Source organism: Tamandua tetradactyla, chromosome 14 (assembly GCF_023851605.1).
Source record: "Tamandua tetradactyla isolate mTamTet1 chromosome 14, mTamTet1.pri, whole genome shotgun sequence".
In the NCBI taxonomy this organism is placed as follows: Eukaryota; Metazoa; Chordata; class Mammalia; order Pilosa; family Myrmecophagidae; genus Tamandua; species Tamandua tetradactyla.
This window is the reverse complement of record NC_135340.1, coordinates 41,207,510-41,229,828: the sequence shown is the minus strand read 5'-3', so window position 1 is coordinate 41,229,828 and position 22,319 is coordinate 41,207,510. Positions and strand designations below refer to the sequence as shown.

Genomic DNA, 22,319 nt, shown 5'->3' with positions numbered 1-22,319 from the left:
CCATATGACAGACATCGGCTTTTCTTGAGTTAAGGTATCTTTCTCTGGATTCCTTAATTGGGACATTTTTGTGACCTTAGAACCATAAACTTACACCTTAATAAATTCCTTTTTTAAAATTCATTCTATTAATCCAGCAGTATTTAGCAAACCAATACACCGGATAAAAGCTATGTGGTTATACCCTCATCATCAGGAGTCCAATCTACTTGTGAAAACCTTGTGTCTGATGTTCCTTTTCTTCAGGGTATGGACAGATGAGTAAAAAAAATAAATAATAGAGTAGATAAAAGGTAAAAAATTGGGTAGATTGAAATACTGGTGGTCAATGAGAGGGAGGAATGAGTGGTATAGGGTAAATGAGTTTTTTTCTGTTTTTCTTTGTCTGGGGTGATGTAAATGTTCTCAAAATAAACATGTTGACAAATACACAACTGTGTGATGATATTGTGAGGCATTGATTATATAATATGGTTGGACTGTATGTGTGTGAAAAGATATCTCAATGAAAATATTTAAAAAATGAAGAAACCAGTCTACTGGATTACAGTTCAACAGTTTTCCTTCTAGCAATTATAATACTCTAGAAACTAAAAAGGAATATCTATATAATGTGTAAGAATAACCTCCAGGGTGACCACTTGACTCTTTTTGCGATCTCCAAGCCACTGAAATTTATTTTGTTTCAATTCTTTCCCTTCTTCTGGTCAGGAAGGCATTCTCAATCCCGCGATGCCAGGGCCCATCCCTGGGAGTCATGTCCCAATTGCCAAGTAGACTTGTACCCCCTTGGTGTCAAGTCCCACATAGCAGGGAGGTTTGTGAGTTTATTTGTAGTGTTCACTGAGAGTGAGAGGCCATATCCTAGAAACAAAAAAGGTTCTCTGGGGTTGATTCTTAGGCATAATTAAAAGTAGGCTTAGCATCTCCTTTCCAGGAATATGTTTCATAAGGGCAGGCCCAAGATCAAGGGCTTGACCTATTAAATTGCAGGTTCTTAATGCTTGTGAGAATACTAGGAGTTCCCCATGTGGGGAAGTTTAATAGTTCCCCATTTTCTGCAGTCCCTTAAGGGAACATTGCAAATATTTTTTATATTCTACTCAAAATACGGTGAGATGTCTCAGGGTCTATTACATTAATGTGTACAAAATAACAAGATCGCCTTCCCTATTCCAGGTTTCTACAGTTATGCTCTATAAAGAAACTAACCATACAGGTTAAATTAGGTACTGTGCTATAGATAATACAAATTTTGTACCAAATAAACAACAGCTCTTCCTTTGGTTTCACACAGAAGATGAAGTTTTAATCTACAGTCAATATCATTCCAATTCTGTATTCTAGTTTACCTTAGTCCTAACCTAGTCTGCTTCATTCATATCTCTAATTGAAGTCTCCTTTTCAGCTTCTTTAACATTTGCTGTATAGAGTAATGCTGACTTTCAGAGCTATAGAACTTTAAGTCTGAATCTCAGTTATACACATATTTGTTATACACATATAAACAAAGTGCAAAGGAACTACCAGGTTACACACAAAGAGATAAAAATCTCAGAATTTAGACATAACCACTACAATTCAGGAATAGATGTGACTGCTATAGTAACTTACAATCTAGGAATGTTTAAAATAAGGCTTGCTGAACACAGAATGAAATAATTTTGATGTAACTAACTTACTACCAGTTACTGGTTGGTTTTAAAGAGTGATGCCAATTTGAGTGGTTAACATTTTTCTCTGCTGCTGGAAAGATGGCAAAAAAGAGCAGCAGTGGCACTATCAAGCTTGGTAAGAAAATGCTCATTTCTTGTGGCTCATGTACAGCTTCCAACTCTACCACTCTCTGTAGGCACTTTGTGGAAGTACTGTGGTGAATGAGATCTACTGGAAGACTCATTCTTTATACCTGAGTGTTGAGTGCACCCAATATGGGGCATAGTTTTAAGGGCATTGCCTTGAGAAACAAAAATCTGCATCCTTTGTGTCACTCTCATTGGTCTATTGTCATGCTTGCTCCTCAAAGATCCTCGTTTCAGATTTTCCTATCTGGTTCTTTCTGTGCCCCAGACCAATCAATGAAGCCTAGGCAGTACCTTTAGTCATCCTTTAGTCTTATCTTGTTTAGAGGGCCGTTAACTCCACTATGCAAATTGACAACTAAGTGCAATACTCGCAGCTCTTCGCAGTACAGGGATTTCCTCCATCTTTACACTCTAAGGCCTCACTTCCAGGGGTGGTAGAGTAGCAGCAGTCCATTTTTGCTTTGCACCAATGCCTTCAGACAACATGCTTTAAGGAAAGCCTGAGGATTTTCTGCTCTGTCAGTTGCTTTTGTGAAACCTTTTCACTTCCCACCCTGAACCCACAGGAATTGTCTAAGGAAAGTAAGTTAGTGCAGTAGAGATAGTTCTGTGTCTTTTGGATTTGTTTTTTTATTTTTATTTTTATTTTTTTTTTACATGGGCAGGCACCAGGAATCGAACCCGGGTCCTCGGGCATGGCAGGCAAGCACTCTTACCTGCTGAGCCACCGTGGCCGGCCCAATTTGTTTCTTAATATACCAAATAATTAGAATTCATTCTATCAAGTGACAATAACCTTAATATGGGCCAGAATTTAAGGTGGATATCAATAGTTTGACTAATAAATAACTTACACTATTACAGATACTGTATACCTCCTAACAGTCAACAAGCTATTTTATTAAGCATCACTAATTCTTATCCTTTATACACATATAATTTAAGACAAATGAATGGAACTTAATTTACTAAGCCCAACTAAAGAAAATTGTGTTAAAATTCTCAGTAATTTGAATTCAGTATTAAAATTTTCAGCACTTTTCATCTATCACTGTGGATGGTTTGGATAAAATTCCAACTTGTTTGTACTTTATTCCCATATTGTCATTTTTCAGGCACTTGTTCAGGTATTTAATTTATATTTCCTGAGTGGAGTCGAATAAGGAAGACTACAGCTTTTCCAGAACTCATAGAAATCTTGCCTTTCAATCCCGGAAACTATTCTCAACCCTGGTTTTTTATGAAAGGAAATACAATTGATGTTGCACTTCACAATGTGAAACAAGTGACTTCTCAAAGGCTATTAACTAAAATTTATAAATTGCATTGTATATTTATTCCTTTACATTAGGCTTTGGATATTTATGTTTGAAAACAAGCAGCCCTAGAAGAAAATAAAAATCAAAAGGATGGAAACGATGTAAAAATGTCTTATTAAAGAATTTTAAGAATGTTTAAGGAAGTAGTTAAGTAAGTCATGCAGTGCTAATGCTAAACCCAATATTGAAGCATACAATGGCCTGGTTTTCAGCAAAACATGCAAAGTCTTAAAAAATGCTGGTTCTTTTTATTTAGCTTTGTCTTAATTATATTCTAGGTAACTAATTCACTTTAAATTCCTATCTTTATTTTGTGATTTCTATGAAAAATCACTTCTTAGGCAGTTATGGCTGTTAGTTTGTTGTTCCTTGAAGATCATTAAAAACCACTATTTTTCCATGGAGGTGGCAGGATGAGAATGCTCTGGCAAGGTGGAATTCTTTCAAACTTGAGTCCTCTTTTTTCAGTCAATATTTCCCAGTGGAGACTTACTGGCTTATAGTGTTAATCCCCAAAGCAATCTATGGTTTCTGTTATATAAGTTGCTATATAGCTCAAAATATAAAATAGACTTCTGGTTTCTTTTTTATCAGGAAATGAATTATATAGAGAGGGACTGATTTATCTTAAGACACATGTCACTTATTTGATATAACTTCAACACAAAACTATTTCACATGTAATATATTATTAAATAAGACCAGAGCACCATGTGGTGAGTGGTGTTTAGAATGCTAATGCATTCTGTTATAATAAGGATAACAATAATAATAATCACCCATATCTTCTTAGGATAAGTTACACCTAAGAGATGGAGTTTGGTGTTCATTTACATTTTGTGAGTGTCTTGTTAAGTCCAGATGATTTTCCTCAAAGCAGCTTTCATCTCCTTGTTCCTAAGGCTATAAATTAGAGGATTACAGAGTGGCGTTACCACAGAATAAAACAAGGTGACAATTTTTTGTATTTTTGCTGGGTGTCCTGATCCAGGGCTAACATACGTTACCATAAGAGGGGCAAAAAACAGAACCACCACAGCCAGATGAGAAGCACAAGTGGAGAAAGCCTTGCGTTTGTTTGTAGCTGAGAGCATCCGTAGTACAGTCAGAATCACCAGTGCATAAGAGCAGATGATAAAGGCAAAAGTACTATTCATGAGGATTACATTGAAAATAGAGTAAATAAACTGGGTGGTGGCATCTATAGAACATGACAACATCATCAGAGGGACAGGATCACATAGGAAATGATTGATGATATTTGGGCCACAATAAGGCAACTGTGAAATGAGAACAACTGGGGTTATACAGAGGATGAAACCACTTGACCATCCAAAGATGACGAGGCCAGTGTATAGCTCTTTAGTCATGATGCGTGGATAATGCAGGGGACGGCAGATGGCCAGGCACCTGTCAAAAGCCATGATGCAAAGGTAGAAGGCCTCATCACACCCAAAAGAGAAGAAGAAATAGAACTGTGTGAAACAACCCACAAAGGAGATGGACTTGTTTGTGGAGAGGAAGTTGGCCAACATGTTAGGGACAGTGGTGGAGACATAACACATTTCCAGGAAAGAGAAATTCCCCAGGAGGATGTACATGGGGGTGTGAAGGCGCTGGTCCCACTGCACAGCACAGGCTATGGCTGCATTTCCCATCAGAGTCAGAGTGTAGGTTACTGAGAAGAGTCCGACGAAGAGGAACTGCATTTCTGGGCTTGAAGGAAAGCCCAGGAGAATAAAGTGGCTAACAGAGTTGGTAGTTTCTCTCCTGGATGCATTCATTAGCTTGGAAATAATGGAGATGACACTCGTTATTGAAATTTGATGCAGAATGATGTTTTTGTCCTGGAGCACCAAATTTCTTTACCATTTGTTTGGTAAAATCGTAAAAAATGAGGTTTCTGCTAACGTAACAACGTATGATTTCACAACTTGTTCCTGAAGAGTATTGTTTCATTATAATAAAATGCACATAAAAATAAAATAAAACACGTTAAGGCAAGCATTAAATAAGTTTAGGGCACTGTACTACACATCAGGATTCAAATGTTGTCATTGAGACTTCACTAATTTCTATTCATCTATATCTTCATCTGTTTACCATAATAGGATATTTTATGAACACTTCAGCCTATGAGAATGGTATTTCTAAGGAATTGTGTAAAGCTAATTTATTCTAATTAGTGAGAGTGGCAAAAATAAAGAGCAAGTCACATTAAGCCATTTTTCATTGTGATACAGAACACAGACAATGTTCCTTGTTTTCCCGTGGTATTACAAAGTGTTGATTAAAGGAACCTCTTTGGCTCCAAGATATATTGTTTTTATTGGACTATACCTAACATATCGACATATAGAAAATGCTTCCTCTATATCAAGTCAGCTGGATTCAGCTCTAGTAAATGGATTAAAGTTTTGATTCACTCCTATATGAATGTGTGAGCTGGATATGCCACAGTGAGTAACTGACCATAGGGAATGCCACTGAGCAAGTTACTGAACTGTTGAAGTGGGCTAGACTTGACCAATCTTGCTGTAAAAAAAAAAGTAAAGTAAATAAATGTTTTTAATTTGTGTGTAAGTTTCATTTTACTATTCTCATAGCTGTTTTCTATTCTTGGCATTTTTTCCCTCCCCTTTACACGTGAGAGGCACTTTAAAATACCCATCCTGGGTGTTTTCTATTGGAACAACCTTGAAGCATGGAATGTCTTGCTTCAATCACTCTTTGAACCTCCCCCTTAGTTTTTTGTTGTTGAATCATAGTTAAATTTTGGCCCCTAAAATAGAAAGACTCCCATTTTTATATTCTCGTTGCCTACGGGGCTATATAGACTGTATATCATGTCTGCATGCAACTTGTCATTCCAGCCTGTTTGCTGCCCATATCGATCACATCACAGAAGCTGGCACTGGAGGCTCAGCACCATCCTTTCTCAGATTATTAGAGGTTTTTGCTTGTTTTTGTTCTGTGGGACAAAAATTCTACGGTGATCTTCTATGGTTGTATAGGAAAATTCATAAAAAGCTTACTTAGGATTTTTGTCCTGTTCAATTCTCTGATTTTTTCAGCTGAGGTTGTGCTGTGTGGTCTGGACACAGGGAGCTATGATGGTAGTGAAATTTGTCATCCCCAAACAATTTTAGAAATGAAAATAAAGTGCTTTTAAATTAAGAATATTTAAATTGCATTTATGTACAGATAGATATTATAAAAATATAGATATAATTGGAGAGAGGAAGAATAAGAATGTTAATTGTAACCTAAGAGCTAATTAATATTAACTTTTCAAAAATACCTGTGAAATGTTCACAAATTATTCTGCTGAATTCATTTTTGAAGAAAAATTCACTCAGTCACACAGGTCTTCATGGTTTTTCAATTCCTTTATAATTTGTCTGGTGATTTTTAAAGCTAATTTTAATTTCTTCTTTACACTGTCTTATGTCCTAGTTCCTCGCGACCTTCTCAGCTATTGCTATTATTTTCTCTGACAGTGGGACCCTAATCGTAGTTTATAAAATCCATATCAATACCACTTTGTTTGGGACTCTTTTTAAAGTATTTCTAGAGGATACTTACTGTATAATGTCACTGTTCAAGGCACATCTTATAAGTTCGACAAACAAAAAGCACACAGAAGAGGAAAGATTTTGTCATTGAATGAAGTGTTATTTTACATCAAACCAAAGCACATTACATGAGTGATGCTGAGAGTAAGATATAGGTTGAGAAGATAATATATCAATGGATTCAGAGGTTTGCCATGTTTTCTGCATTGAAGAAGCAAAATAATATTTATAATAATTCCACCAACAATTTATCAGTTACGCTTTCACATGAACTCCCCAGTCATTTTTGTAAATGTTACTCAATAATATTTGAAAAGGATGAGGAAACTAGATAGAAATATATGCCCAAGACTCAGGGAAAAAATAGAATTTATATTCAAGCTTCATTATATGCATTTTCTTCTTATCAAATATTTACATTGTCATGTTAAGAAGAAATCTTTTGCAGTAAATCCATTTATGAAGAAACTCCGGCATTTGTTGTATTATGATATGCAGTTTTAACTCATTCCTTGGATAAGTGTCAGGAAGGTTAGTTTGAGAGGGTAAATGCCATATTAACCCACACGGTGAGAAGCCTGTGCAGAACTGAAGAATTTGATGACCAAGTTCATCACCTGCCATGAGGTGCAAAGAGTGAATCTGAAAAGATATTTTTTTCTCCCTGACTTTAAAGCTAATATTTATGGTAAAGATGAAAACTCAGATGTAGGTATTGTATATATTTATTTCCTTGCATCATGGTCTTTAGAGATTTGGAACTCTTTCCCTTGATAGTTTAATAAGTATTTGTTCAACAGATGAGATCCTTTTTTGAATTTTAGTTTTATAATGACATTCCAAGCCTTGCCATTCCCCCTTGCCATTCCCTGAGGGCAAGAGCACTTTTAGAACTGGATTTTTTACTTTCTCTTGTGCTTCTAGTAACCTGGCAGTGTCAAAGGTTTCTGAGGAATAATTGATTAGTAACAGAACTTCTCCTAAATGCTGCAATAGGAAGATCTACCATTAGATACCCTTTTTTATTTTTGAAATTACTATACATTGGCCATCAATTTAGTTCTCACTCTTGTTGTTTAAAGACATGTCAGTTGCACTTTTTTGAATGCCACTAAACCAATGGCATTTTAAGTGCAACAGTGATGTAGAGTTATTCAACAAACATTTATTGAATACTGAACAGACACTGGGGACAGAGTGGTAAAGATAGTGAAAAATTGCTGCCTAAAACATTTCAGTTTAATTGGTGGGGAAACAGCAGTGAAAAAAATTCAAAGTGAAAAGTTTTTTTTTTTTAATTTGAGAAAATTAAAGCCTGGAAATTTGAATGGGACATTGAATTTGGGGGCAGGCCCTGTAATTTTATTTTAAATATATTTTTGACGAATCTTCACATGCCTAAAGTCCATACATGGTGTACAGTCAATGACTCACAATATCATCACATGGTTGTATATTCATCACCATGATCATTTTTAGAACATTTACATCTCTCCAGGAAAAGAAAAAAAAAAATCCATATATTCTATATCCCTTAACTTTCTCTCTCATTGACCACTAGTATTTCCATCTACCCCATTTATTTTACCCCCATTCCCCCTATTTATTTCTTTTTATCCATATTTTTCTTACTCATCTGTCCATATCCTGGATAAAAGGAGCATTGGACACAAGATTTTCACAATCACACAGTCACATTGTAAAAGCTATATTGTTATACAATTGTCTACAAGAGCAAGGCTACTGGAACACAGCTCAACACCAGGTATTTCCCTCCAGCCACTGCAATATATCATAAACTAAAATGGGGTATCTATAAAATGTATAAGAATAACCTCCAGGATTACCTCTCAACTCTATTTGAAATCTCTCAGGCACTGAAACTTTATTTTGTCTCATTTCTCTCTTCCCCCTTTTTGGTCAAGAAGGCTTTCTCAATCCCATGATGCCCAGTCCTGGCTCATCCATGGAGTTTTGTCCCATGTTGTCAGGCAGATTTACACCCCTGGCAGTTAAGTCTATGTTGGCAGGAGGGCAGCAAGTTCACCTGCCAGCTTGGCTTAGAAAGAGGGCCCTGTAATTTTTTTTTTTTATATTTGACATTTGCAGGCTCCAGGAATTGAACCTGGGTCTCCCGCTTGTCAGATGAGAATTCTACTGCAGAGCTACCCTTGCCCGGCCCCTGTAATTTTAAGTAGGGTTTTAAGGAAATCCTAATAGATATGTTAACATTTAAGTGAAGACTTGAAAAAGTGAAGGAACAAACAGTGAGTACCAGGAGAGTATTATTCCAGGCAGAAGGAATAGGTAATGCTAGGAATCAGAATGTATTTGATGTGTTGGATAAGGAGGCTAGTGTGCTGGAACTTGTTAAACTGGGATGATGGAGCCAGTTCTGTAATCTCCCAGCCCTAGTACTTCAATTCTTCTCTGTATAATTTGGAACTTAATAGTCTTCAGTTCAAATTTTGGATTTTGGAAGATTTCTAGATTTCAATCTTAATTGTTCACCAACGTAATCTATTAAATTTAATTAGCATCTTCACAAAGTATTCTCCAAAATTGTTTTGATATCTCTGATTACAACCATATTGAGTCTCTGCTATATTTTGAATTGTTTATAGTTTTAGTGATATACTGGAATGCTCTGTTTCACATAGATGTCTTATTTTTGTATTCCTCAGACATTTAAAAAATGCCCTGCTTCTAATGATGGGAAGCATCATGGTAGAAAGGAAGGGAATAACTCATCGCAAGGGCTTTTTCATAACTCTACATGAGACAGTGCTGTATTCTGTCCTTCTAACATGGATGCTTATTCACTGATTGTGATTCAATAAATTTTTAAGGAACCAATGCATTGTAGTTCACTTTTCTGGATTCTTTCCTTCTACTCCATAGTGTTGATCTCAAGAGTATGCCCTGCTAAACCGTTTACATGCTAGTCTCTGTTTTAATGTCTGCTTCCTGGGGAACTTTACTCACGTTATGATATGCCCACATAAACCTTTAAGCATCTTTTTCCCTTCTGGTGGAGCAAATATTAATCCAGGCTTACCTTGTACTATCTGTACTCCAGCTGAAATCAGCCATTTTCCTAAAGATCTGGCTTTAGTTTTTTACTGCATTTGTTACACCCTTTTCTGACAGTGAGAAACTGGACTTCCATTACCTTTAATTCATTAACTTATTAGAGAACTCCCTCTGTATGGAAGCAATTTTGGTCAGTATGTCTTCAGTGTACAGACAGACCCTTCATCTTGCTTGGGCACTGACACCCCATACCACGCTGTCAGTTTCTAAGATTTCCCTAGCCTTTATCAGTTTCTAAGATTCTGTGCCCATTTGCCCCTCTCGTCCACCTCCCTCATCACATCTGGGCTCTGATATTTCCCTCTAGGTTACCACAGGTTAATTCTCCACCATAGATACCCACCTTTTTCTTCCAGCCCTGATGGCCTTATTGCTGAATAATTAGAAAGGGAAGGAAAGAATTAAAAAAGAGAAGAGAAAAAGAAACGACCTCTTTTTGAACAAGAGTGAATATTATACTTATCCTATAAAATTACTGCATCTAAGATATCATTCTTTAATTTAAATGATAAAATTTTATCATTAAATGATAGTTTAAATGATAAAATTCTGGATTAATACTTGATGTTATAATGAGATGAGTCTTTTGTGAAAAGTTGAATATATTTGAAATATGGGAAATTATGACTTTTCATGGCCTGTGTTAAAATGTTTCCAAAGATGGTCCAAAGAATATCTCTAAAGTACATGATTTTTTATAATATGACCTTACCATTTTCCCATCACGTTGTGGGATGCACTTACCCTCTGTATTAATGCGGGTTGGTCCTGACCATTATCGACCAATATTATGTGATGGAAGTGAGGCTGAGTAACTTTTGAGGTTGGCCATCAGAAATCTGGATCTTTCTCCATGGCCTGTGGACAGCAGCAACTGAGCATCTGACCAACAGCCAGCACCAATTTACAGCCATTTAAGGGAGATGTTCTTGGCTGTTTCAGTGTAGTCAAGCCTCAAGATCCCACACCTTGTGGAACAGAAAAAACTTTCCAGGTGATTTGGCATGTCCACAGACAAGTGACAAATAATAAATGGTTATGGTTGTTTTCAGTCACTAAGATTTGGGTGGTTATAGATACTTAGATTGGGACCCTGAAAAGTGGAAAGGTGACATCTGAGAAGACTGTGATGAAACTTCTTGAATATTAAATCTTTCAACCTCCCTTCTTAGGGGATGAAACTTGTCTCCGATGTTTGAGGATATTATTTTTCTTCCATCTCCTGATTTGAAGAACTGACTTGTTTTTCCTTGATAACTGTTCCATTCATTTTTCCTTGTTATGAGTTTATCTTACAGAAGGGAATGGTAATTCTGTTTCTGCATGAGAACACTGTGTAATTCCCCTGATATTACAAGTTCAGTTTTCCTTTTATAAATAGAAGTTATTTTAAATCTTAATCTCAGATGTTTCATCTCTGATTCATTCAAAGCTCACTGAATTACATCATCATATCATCTTGAAAATAGGGAAATAAAGAGATACAGGCTAAGGTAATCTGACAGGGTTTTCAATTAAATATTTCATGGGAATTCTTTTGGAGGGCCCAGAAAAACAGATATGTGGGTTTTTAAAATTAGTTATACAATATTGCCTATGCTATGTTGTCTATAATCTAAAATATTTATAGATGACACAATAAGGTTCATGGTCCTTTTTTTGTAGCAATATTTGCAACAAAGTGAACATTGAATGAGGACAGTTAAGGGACACAGTTGTGCATTTATACTTTTCAGAAGCACTCCACTCTTAGATATCCAAGGTTTTGGAATCCTACTACAGCACTGTCATAGGTTGGTGCTCATGAAAGATCTTCTTTTGCTATTACACAAAAAGTATTATTTTGTAAACCTATCGGGCCATTTTTGCCCCTTGAGGAGTTGCCAAAGGAGCAGCAAGGGCAATCACATTGCAGTACTCAGTTCACCAGCATGTTTTACTTTCAAAGATGAGCTCAAAAGTGAGAGGACACCACTGAATCCATTTGCATGACTTTCACTGCATCAGTGGTCTTTTCTGGTTTTCTATATGCCCAATACATCAGATGGGCTGGGGATTTTTTGGGGGTGTGGAGTGGGCGGTGCATGGTATGGAAATTGAACCTGGGTCTCCCACATGGAAGATGAGCATTCTACCACTGAACCACCTGTGCACCCCAAAGTGACTGTGAATTTTAAACATCAGAGTCTATATTCGATGTCACTAGCTGCTTCTGGTAGTTAGATTCAGGTGTCAACTTGGCCAGGTGAAGGCATCTATTTCTGTTGCTGTGGACTTGAGCCAATGGTATGTGAACCTCATCTGTTGCTAATTACATCTGCAGTCGGCTAGGAGGCGTGCCTGCTGCAATCAATGATGTTTGACTTAATTGGCTGGTGCTTAAATGAGAGAACGCAATGTAGCACAGCCTAAGCAGCTTGGCATTCCTCATCTCAGCACTTGTAGCTCAGTCCAGGCCTTTGGAGATGCAGAAAGAAGTCCCCCCAGGGAAAGTTGTTGGAACCCAGGGGCCTGGAGAGGCCAGCAGAGACCATCCTGTGCCTTCCCACATAAGAAAGAACCTCAGTGGAAAGTTAGCTGCCTTTCCTCTGAAGAACTAACAGAATAAATCCCCTTTTATTAAAAGCCAATCCGTCTCTGGTGTGTTGCACTCTGGCAGCTAGCAAACTGGAACACTGCTTCAAGGGGCTCCTGGAGCTCCCCTTATCTCAAAGATGCTTATTTAAGTGACAATTAAAATTCGCTAACAGATATCAACATCCTGAATACCTTCCCAATCACTCACCAAGGAAAACAACACACTTAATCCTCAGATATGTTGGTTTTATAACTTTTTCCACTCTATGTCACCTAAGGCCACCTTGGAGGGGGTTTTCATCGGACAATCAAGTAGCCTTCAGACCTCAATGTGCATAAGACTGACCTGAGGCCTTATTTAGCATTCAAGTTTTTTCCAGAGCCCTCCCACAAGTCTATCCTATGTCAGGCACTGGGCAAGAAGAGTTTACATGCAAATATATATTATGTGTTTAAAGTAATGAAACAAACACTCACAAAAGATAAGTGATTAGATTTGGCTATAAGTTTGGTGGTGTATTCTCTTCAATAGAGTAGGATAATTCTAATGGATATGATATCTAAGTGGAGTATTGCTCTAGCTAGTATTAAATTGTACATATTTTTCTTCACTCTAATTAACATTATACTCCTCATGATTTGGATTATTTCTTAAATAATCATGTCACTTAAAGCACTGTTCTTGAATTTATTCTCGAGTTGGTCCCTTGGTACAGCATAACTTCATGAATAAGTGTTTGATTTTTAGACCTTCCAGATACAAGATTAATCAAGCTTTCCTCTTAAGAGCTCTTGATACAGTTAAGTCAATTGATAGCACAAAAGTCTAGTAAGTCTATTATGTCAAAAATACTTGCCAAGAGCAGAATTTTAGAATAAATTATTTTTAGCTAATTAAGTAAGTGCACAGTCATCCCATGCTGATACGATGTTTCTGAATTTTGCTTTTTCAGTTAGGCTTTTTGTAATTCCCTTGAGGACCACACTCTTATTCTCCAATTTTGTGCACATTGGTCCAGAGCCACAAGGTGGTAGGATAAGCCTCATCATGTAATTGAAACTCACTGAAGCACATTCTCTCTGTCCATGCTCCAAAAACTGATACTGGGAGTAATTTAGAACAAATAAATTGATAGTAATACTCTATGAAGTAACTAGGTTTCTTCTACCATTTCTGCTCTACCTCAGTACATAACTCAAGGACACTCCAATTTTTGTACTTTGGAAAAGCACCTGGATAATATAGGGATTTGTTCCACATTTCAAAATATTTTGGCATTCAATGGTTTTCCTGTAGAAAATCTCTGTTGATTCTCTACCATCTTGGTGGCCATCTAGCTAACTTAATATGAACTTATTGGTATTAAAATCATCTCTGCACTTCCAAATCTGTCCAAATTCCTTTGCATTTAGTCAAAGCTGACTACACCATGTAACTCAGTAATCATTCTCCATAAAACCACGGCACTCCAGGAAGCTGCTGGGAAGTCACCATTTCTGAAAAAGTTGTTTTGCCCACAGGCTTTGCATGCATTTCTCAACCACAAGTTTAGGCACAATATGTTGTTTTCTATTACTCTTCAACTCTTCCAATGCTATTCTCTGGTCTCTTTCCTTTCTCCTTTACCCTTCTGTGTGTTCTCTTCTAATAATTGCCATGGTAACTGAGGCTCTGTGACATCTCCAGTGAGCTCATTGTCTGCTCCACGTGACTTGAGTAGTAGCTGGCCTCAGATAGAAAGCTGTGTGAGTGGTCCAAGTTCATATGCCTGAATATGCCAGGAGAATGCTAACCTCAATCACCATCAGGTAAAATAAGTTATTTCAGTGAGAATGAAAAGCAAGCAAAGAGATAACAACCCTTCCTTTGGTTCAAGAATCAATTATTTACTGTTAACAATGGGCTATTGTTAATAGGACAATAATAATATTCTTTCATCAGTTGTAACAGATGCATCACACTAATGCAAATTGTTAATAATATAAGGATGGTATATGGGGACTCCATTTTCTGCATGATGTTCTTATAAAACAACTTCTTGTAAAAACAACTTCTCTAATGAAAAATCAAAAACAGTGAAAAAATTATTTAAGCTAAAATATCTTAAGATGTTAGGTGATGATTAAGTTTCTGGATTTAGCCACTTTGCAGAAACTAGCACCTGATAGTAATTGGAATGAAATGGTCCATTTGAAGTGAACCACCTTCCTAAGATCATGTTTTTTCAGGTCAGAACAGGTTGGAATCATCCCAGGCTGTGTCGTGGGTCAGGCATACTCTGTGAGCAGTGCAGTTCAGGACCCAGGATCTGCCCGTTCACCCTGCCTTCCTGCAGTAATATGTAAGCTCAGAAGGTTTTCATGTTTCCTTCTATCATTTGGGAGGAGGGAGAAATGAGACTCACTGTTCATACTGTCATTTAAAAACCAATCATAGTTAAATTATTTACAACTTTTGAAGTTAGTATTCCTTCAGTTTGATTTTACCACTCTGCTCCTGTTCTTCCTTGCATCCAACTTTTATAATTAAGTTTCAATGAGACTGAATTTAAGAATATCTTTCATAATCCCTTTAGAGTCTCACACTTTTCTTTTTTTCACAATAATGTGGTCATATTTTATGAGCTACATAGCTATAAAGTCATCTTCAAGAATCAAGGCTACTGGAACACAATTTAACAGTTTCAGTTACTTACCTCTAGCCACTCCAATACACCATAAACTAAAAAGGTATATCTATATAATGCATAAGAATAACCTCCAGTATAATCTCTCGACTCTATTTGAAATCTCTCAGCCACTGAAACTTTATCTTGTCTCATTTCTCTGTTCCCCGTTTTGGTGAAGAGCTTTCCAATCCCATGATACCAAGTCCTGGCTCATCCTGGGACTCCTGTACCACATTGTCAGAGAGACTCACACCCCTAGGAGTCATGTTTCACATATTGGGGGAGGGGCAGTGAGTTCATTTGCTGAGTTATTTTGCCTATTTTTAAATTGGGTTGTTTATGTTTTTGATATTGAGTTGTATAATATCTTCATATGTATGCTGGATATTAAATCCTTATCTGATATGAGGTTTCCAAATATTGTCTCCCATTGTGTATACAGCCTTTTTACTTTATTGACAAATTTCTTTGATGCATAAAGTTTTTTTATTTTGAGGAGACCCTGTTTCTTTTTTCATTGATCATGTTTTGGGTTTATAGTCTAGGAAACTATCACCTATCACAACATTTAAAAATTTTTCCCTATATTTTCTTCTAAAGTTTTTCTTGTCTTAACTCTAATGTTTAGGTCTTTGATCGATTTTGAGTTAATTTTTGTATAGGTTGTTGAGATATGGATCCTCTTTCATCTTTTTGCATATGGGTTTCCAGTTCTCCAAACATCATTTATTAAAGAGGCTGCTCTATCCCGGTTGGGTTGGCTTGATAGCTTTATCAATGTTCGATTTTCCATAGATGAGAGGGTTTATTTCTGAGCATGTAGTTCAATTCCATTGGTCAGTATATCTATCTTAATGCTGCCACCATGCTGTTTTGACCAATATAGCTTTGTAATAAGCTTTAAAGTCAGTAGTGTGAGACATCCCACTATATTTTACTTCATCACAAATTTTTGGTGATTTGGCTCACTCAAATATTTTTGTTTATTTTTGTTTCATTTTTGCCAAGTAAGTTGTGGAATTTTAATTGGTATTGCATTGCATCTATAAATCAATTTGTATGGAATTGACATCTCAACTATATTTAGTCTTCCAATCCATGAAGATGGTATGCTCTTTCATTTATTTAGTTAGGTCTTCCATGATTTCTTTCAGCAACTTTTTGTAGTTTTCTTTGTATAGGTCTTTTATATCCTTAGTTAAATTTATTCCTAAATGTTTGATTCTTTTGGGTGTTATTGTAAATGAAATTTTTGATTCATCAGATTGTTCATTCCTAGTGTATAGAAAAACTACTGCATTTTGAATGTTGATCTTGTACCCTATAATTTTGCTATACTCATTTGTTAGCTTTAGTAGCTTTGCTATGGATTTTTCAGGATTTTTGACATTTAGTATCATATCAACTGCAAACAGTGAGAGTTTTGTTTCTTCCTTTCCCATTAGGATGCTTTTTATTTCTTTTTCTTGTCTAGTTGTTCTGGCTAAAATTTCCAGCACAATATTGAATAATAATGGTGACAGTGGGCATTCTTGTTTCATTCCTGATCTTAAATGGAAAGCTTTCAGTCTTTCCCCATTGAGGATGATGTTAACTGTGAGTTTTTCATATATTCCCTTTATTATGTTGAGGAGGTTCCCTTCTGCTTCTATCCCTTGAAACGTTTTCATCAAGAAAGGATGTTGAATTTTGCCAAGTGTCTTTTTTGCATCAATCAAGATGATTATGTATTTTTGCTTTGACTTATTGATATGGTGTATTAAATTAATTGATTTTCTTCTGTTGAATCAGCCTTGCATATGCAGAATAAATCCAATTTATCTGGGTGTATAATGTTTTAATGTTCTGCTGTACTCGATTTGATTGTGGTTTTTAAAATTTTTTGAGAATTCTTGCATCTATATTCATTAAAGAGGTTGGTCTGTAAATTTCTTTTCTTGTAGTATTTTTGTCTGGTTTTGGTATTAAGATGCTGACTTCATAGAATGATTTAAGCAGCTCTCCCTCTATTTCAATTTTTTTGAAGTGTTTGAAGAATTGGTACTAATTCTTTCTTGAATGCTTGGTATAATTCACATGTGAAGCCATCTGGTCCTGGACTTTCTTGTTTGGAGCTTCTTGATGGCTGATTCAATCTCTTTACTTGTGGTTGTTTTGTTGAGGATGTCTATTTCTTCTCTAGTCAGTGTTAGTTCATGCTTTTCTAGGAAATTGTCCATTGTCTCTATGTTGTCTTATTAGCAAGTAGTTTCTCCTAGTTTCCTCTGATTACCTCCTTTATTTCTGTGGTGTCAGTGCTTAAGTCCCCTCTTGCATTTCTGATTTTACTTATTTGCATCCTTTCTCTCTTTTTTTGTATGGTTAACTAAGGATCTATTAATTTTCTCAAAGGACCATCTTCTGGTTTTCTTCATTTTCTCTATTTTTTTCATATTCTCAATTTTTAAAATTTCTGCCCTAACATTTGTTATTTCTTTCTTATTGTTTGTTTGGGGTTTGCTTTTGTTCTTTCTCTAGTTCTTCAAGGTGAACAGTTACTTCCACAACTTTGCTCTTTATGTTTTGTTTATATAGGCATTTAGAGCAATAAATTTCACTCTCATCACCATCTTTGCTGCAGCCTATAAAATTTTATATGTTGTGTTTTCATTTTCATTTACCTCAAGATATTTACTGATTTCTCTTAGAATTTCTTCCTTGATCCACTGGTTGTTTAAGAGTGTGTTTTGTATCCTCTCTATATTTGTGAATTTTCCAGTCCTCTGCCTGTTATTGATTTCCAATTTCATTCCATTGTGATCTGAGAAGGTATTTTGCATAATTTCAATGTTTTAAAATTTACTCAGACTTGCTTTGTTGCCTAGAATATGATGTATCCATGATAATGATCCATGAGCATTTGGGAAAATGTGTATCCTGCTGTTGTGGAGTGTAGTGTTCTGTATATGTCTATTAAGGTTAGTTCTTTTGTAATATTATTAAAAATCTCAGTTTCTTTATTGATCCTCTGTCTAGATGTTCTTTCCATTGATGAGAGTGGGGAATTGAAGTCTTCACTTTATCGTAGAGGTGCCTACTTCTTTCTTCAGATTTGTCAATGTTTGCCTCTTGTATTTTGGAGCACTCTGACGTGGTGCATAAATATTTATGATTATATCTTTTTGTTGAATTGTTCCTTTTTATTAATCTATAGTGACCATCTTTTTCACTTTTAATTGTTTTACATTTGAAGTCTAATTTTTCAAATAGAAGTATAGATACCCCCACTCTTCTGGTTGTTGTTTGCATGAAATATCATTTCCCAACCTTTTACTTTCAACCTATTTTTGTCCTTGAATCAAGAATGTTTCTCCTATAGACAGCATATAGATGAGTCCTGCTTTTTATCCATTCTTCTGATCTTTTGATTAGGGGAGTTTAATCCATTAAGAATTAATGAGTTAATGTTATTACTGTAAGACAGTATGTTCTTCTACCATTTTATCTTTTGGATTTTATATGTCATATCTATTTTTTTATGTTACCTTAAATGATATTCTTCATTACTACCCTCTTCTCCAGACCTCTCTCTCCTGTCTTCGGCTGAGTGCTTCCTTAAGAATTTCTTTTAGACTTGGTCTCTCCTATTCACAAATTGTCTCAGTGATTGTGTGTCTGAAATTACTTTAATCTCCCCCTCGTTTTTGAAGGGCAGTTTTACTGGGCTTAGAAATTCTTGTTCAGTATCTTAATTATATCATACTACAGTCTTCTCACTTCCATAGTTTCTTCTGAGAAATCCACATGTAGTCTTACCAAGTTTTCCTTGTATGTGATGGTTTATCTTTCTCTTGATGCTTTTTTTCAGGCATGGCAAGATGCCATCATAGTGATGTATGGAATTTTGTTCATCCTCCAGAGCAAGTAGTAAATATTCAGGAACTGTATAGAACACTGCTGGGGAAGTGTCAGTGAGCAGACACACATCATACACCTATTTGGAATAGGTGGAACAGCTAAGATCCCACTGCGAGCAGTAAGTTTCCCAAGCCTCAGAACTCAGTAAGTTTCCCTGGTGCCCCTCTCTCTTAGGCATAGAAGCCTGGTTGCCCTAGGGGAAATACATGGATTTTGCTAGTATCAAGGACTTAGATCAACAAGCTCCAATTGTGGAATTAACAAATCCTGACTACTGAATATAGGCCCTGAGCACAGGCAAACAAACACTATAACAAAAAAGTTTTTTATTTTTATATATATGTTTTTACCCTGGAATTAATGGAAAAAACTTAAAAACCTGAGATGTGTTGAGTTAAATTAGCACAAAATATTGGAAAATTGCTGGATCCCAAGGAAAAGGAGCATGTGTGTGGCTTGGGGACATATAAAGCCATGGAATAACTCCAGCTCTTCATTGGCAAACTCAGGGAACTGGGATCTAGTTCTGAACAGGCTTTTTCTTTATTATTTATTTATTTATTTATTTATTTATTACATGGGCAGGCCCCGGGAATCAAACCTGGGTCCTCTGGCATGGCAGATGAGCATTCTTGCCTGCTGAGCACCGTGGCCCATCTTTTTCTTTAAACTTCTTAAAAGCTCATTAAATAGAACTTCAAGCACTCTCAGGCTCAGAACTTCCCTAGGCAAGGGTGGAATTAAGGCATGTCTGAGAAACAAAGTAAATAGGTAGATGGGGACAATTCCCTAAAGGACATATCTCCCCTTAGAAAAGGGGGTGTAGGGCCAAGCTCATGTGGTGCCCTCCTTCAGGGGCTTCAGGCCCTAAGGGCTGGAAAACAGAAGCAATCAAAGCCTGGCTACTACCTGAATTTCAGTCTAACCCATGCCCCTGGCAAGGAGGCACTGCTGAAATAAAAGGCAGTATCTCATTATGTGCTGGTGGGAAGCTGTGGGAAGGCAATGGCCACATGCTAGGAAGGCTAGGAAAACATGAGAGTCTATAGGTTTCATATGAAAGTCTAACATCCTGCTGGATATCAACTTCAAGGAAACTAGATACTGGCTAGGTTCTTCTTTTGAGACATGAGCCTGCCTGGTCTTGGAAAATCTGAGCGGGGTCACTAATATCTGAGGAGACCCTCCTCAGAGAAAGGTTCCATATAGGCAGGGCAATAGAAAAACAAGAACTGAAAAATTCTGATCAGCTAAACAGAACCTATGCTATAGGCCTAGAATAAGTTGAACTGAATGCCAAAGAATAGATAGAGAACCAAGCCACCCAACAAGAAAACATTAGGTGAAAGAGTGAAAATAACCTTCAGAATAAACTAATTAAGGAAATCAGAAAATAGAATGGCAGAGAAAATGAGTCATACTAGGAAAATTGAAGATATGGCCAAGTCAAAGGAACAAACTGTTGCAGTCTTTCAGCAACCCCTGTGAAATAAAAAACATGGACGTGGACACTTCCTGTGGAATGAGTCACACAGACACACACAGAAGACAGACAAGATGATTGCAGCCCTGAAGAGCTCCAGCTGCTTTATTTTATATCATTTTTCATAGCTCTTTTGCTGATACAAGCCTGTTTTTTCAGTATAGTATTCCCTTGTTCTCTTGTTACTTTCAATCTAGCCTCCTGGATATCTGGGTAGCAAAAAGGGAACATTCCATACTTTGTGTGCGAAAGCAGATACAAAACAAGTCTGTTTGAAGACCATGTTCTTCCCCTTTGTCCCCAGATAAGGCTCACGGCTGGGAGCTCGCTGTTTGCAGCAGACCTCCTCAAGGCCACTTTGAAACCAGTCACTCCCAATAAATTCCGCAGGTTTTCTGTTAACCCTTTGGCTCCTACACAAACCAATATTTTGATTGAGATACAGACAGTGAAACAATTATTTCAGGATGCTGAAACAGACAGGCAAAATCTCATAAAATGCCAAGTCAACAAATTGAGAGGGCATATAAAGAAGACATTGGGTGAGCATAGGGAAGAATGCTAAAGTTTGGAAAACCAAATTGCAGAACTATGGAAAGGAAAGGTACATAAAAGAGATGAAAAAAAAGATTAGAGACCTACAATGATAGATTTGAATAGGCAGAAGAAAGGATTAGTGAACTAGAGGACAGAGCATCTGAAATCTGACACACAAAAGAAAACATAAGGAAAATAATGGAAAAATATGAGCAGGTTCTAAGAGAATTGAATGACCATATGAAGCACATGAATATATGTGCTATTGGTGTCCCAGAAGGAAAACAGAAGTAAAAAAGAGCAGAAAGATTAATGGAGGAAATAATCACTGAAAATTTCCCATCTCTTATGAAAGACCTCAAATTACAGATCCAAGAAGTGCAGAATACATCAAATAAAGTGGATCCAAATAGACCTACTCCAAGACACTTATTAACCGGCTCGTCAAATGTCAAAGACAAAAACAGAATTTTGAAAGTAGCAAGATAAAAGCAATCCATCACATACCAGGGCAACTCAATAAGACTATGTGTGAATTTCTTTGCACAAACCATGGAGGTTGGATAGCAATCACACCCACCTTTGATGTAATGTTCATATTTAAGGTTTTTCTTGAGTCAGAGTGGTATATATCAATACTTTGAAAAGAGGTGACATTTCAATAAATTGAGGCAACTGTCTATGATAATTGAATTGGGACAAGCCTTAACAAATTCCTATCTTGGTCGAACTTTCTGCTGAAAAGGTGTTTTTGTGCATAATTTGCCCCACCTCTTTCACTCCTTCTGCCCCTTGAACACATCTTCAGAACAATATTATTTTTTATTCCTTCCTTTGTTGAGTTTTCTCTAAAGGCTTTTTATCTCTTTTTTTAATTGAGGATTATTATCAGAGAAGTTGTTATTTTATAGAACAATCATTCTTGGATTCCTATAGACCACTTACCACTGACACTTGCATTGGTGTGGAAAATTTGTTACAATTGACTGTAAACAATTTTATACATTTTCCTGTTTTTAAGAGTAGTTACATTTGTCATAATTGATGAAAGATTATTAAAATATTACCATAACTGTTGTCCATAGTTTGTGTAGAGTTATTTTTACCCACAACCCTGGCCTGTTATTATTTTACTTTTTCATTTATGTATTATTTTACTACCTCCCTAACCATATAGTGGATAAATGGAGTGTCAATCACAAGGTTTCACAATCACAGGGTCATGCAATAAATTCTGTATAGTTATACTATCATTATCAAAAATCAAGGCTACTGGATTACAGTTAAACAATTTTAAATACTTCTTGCAATTCAAATGCACTAGAAACTAAAGAAAAAAATCCATATAATGAGTCAGTGGTCCT

The 22,319-nt window shown here is 36.3% G+C and overlaps 1 protein-coding gene and 1 long non-coding RNA gene across 2 annotated transcripts in view; one reads left to right on the top strand and one right to left on the bottom strand.

Annotated features, from left to right (window-relative positions):
- Positions 1-3,975: 3,975 nt before the first annotated feature.
- On the bottom strand, positions 3,976-4,908 carry LOC143655356 (olfactory receptor 11G2-like). Its single transcript, XM_077126710.1, has one exon. The coding sequence runs from the start codon at positions 4,906-4,908 to the stop codon at positions 3,976-3,978; it is 933 nt and encodes a 310-aa protein (XP_076982825.1).
- A 9,173-nt stretch (positions 4,909-14,081) lies between these two features.
- LOC143655853 (uncharacterized) overlaps positions 14,082-22,319 on the top strand; it is a 131,311-nt gene continuing 123,073 nt past the window's right edge. Inside the window, exon 1 of the long non-coding RNA XR_013162308.1 lies at positions 14,082-14,178. This is a non-coding gene — a long non-coding RNA (uncharacterized LOC143655853). The remainder of the gene's footprint in view (positions 14,179-22,319) is intronic.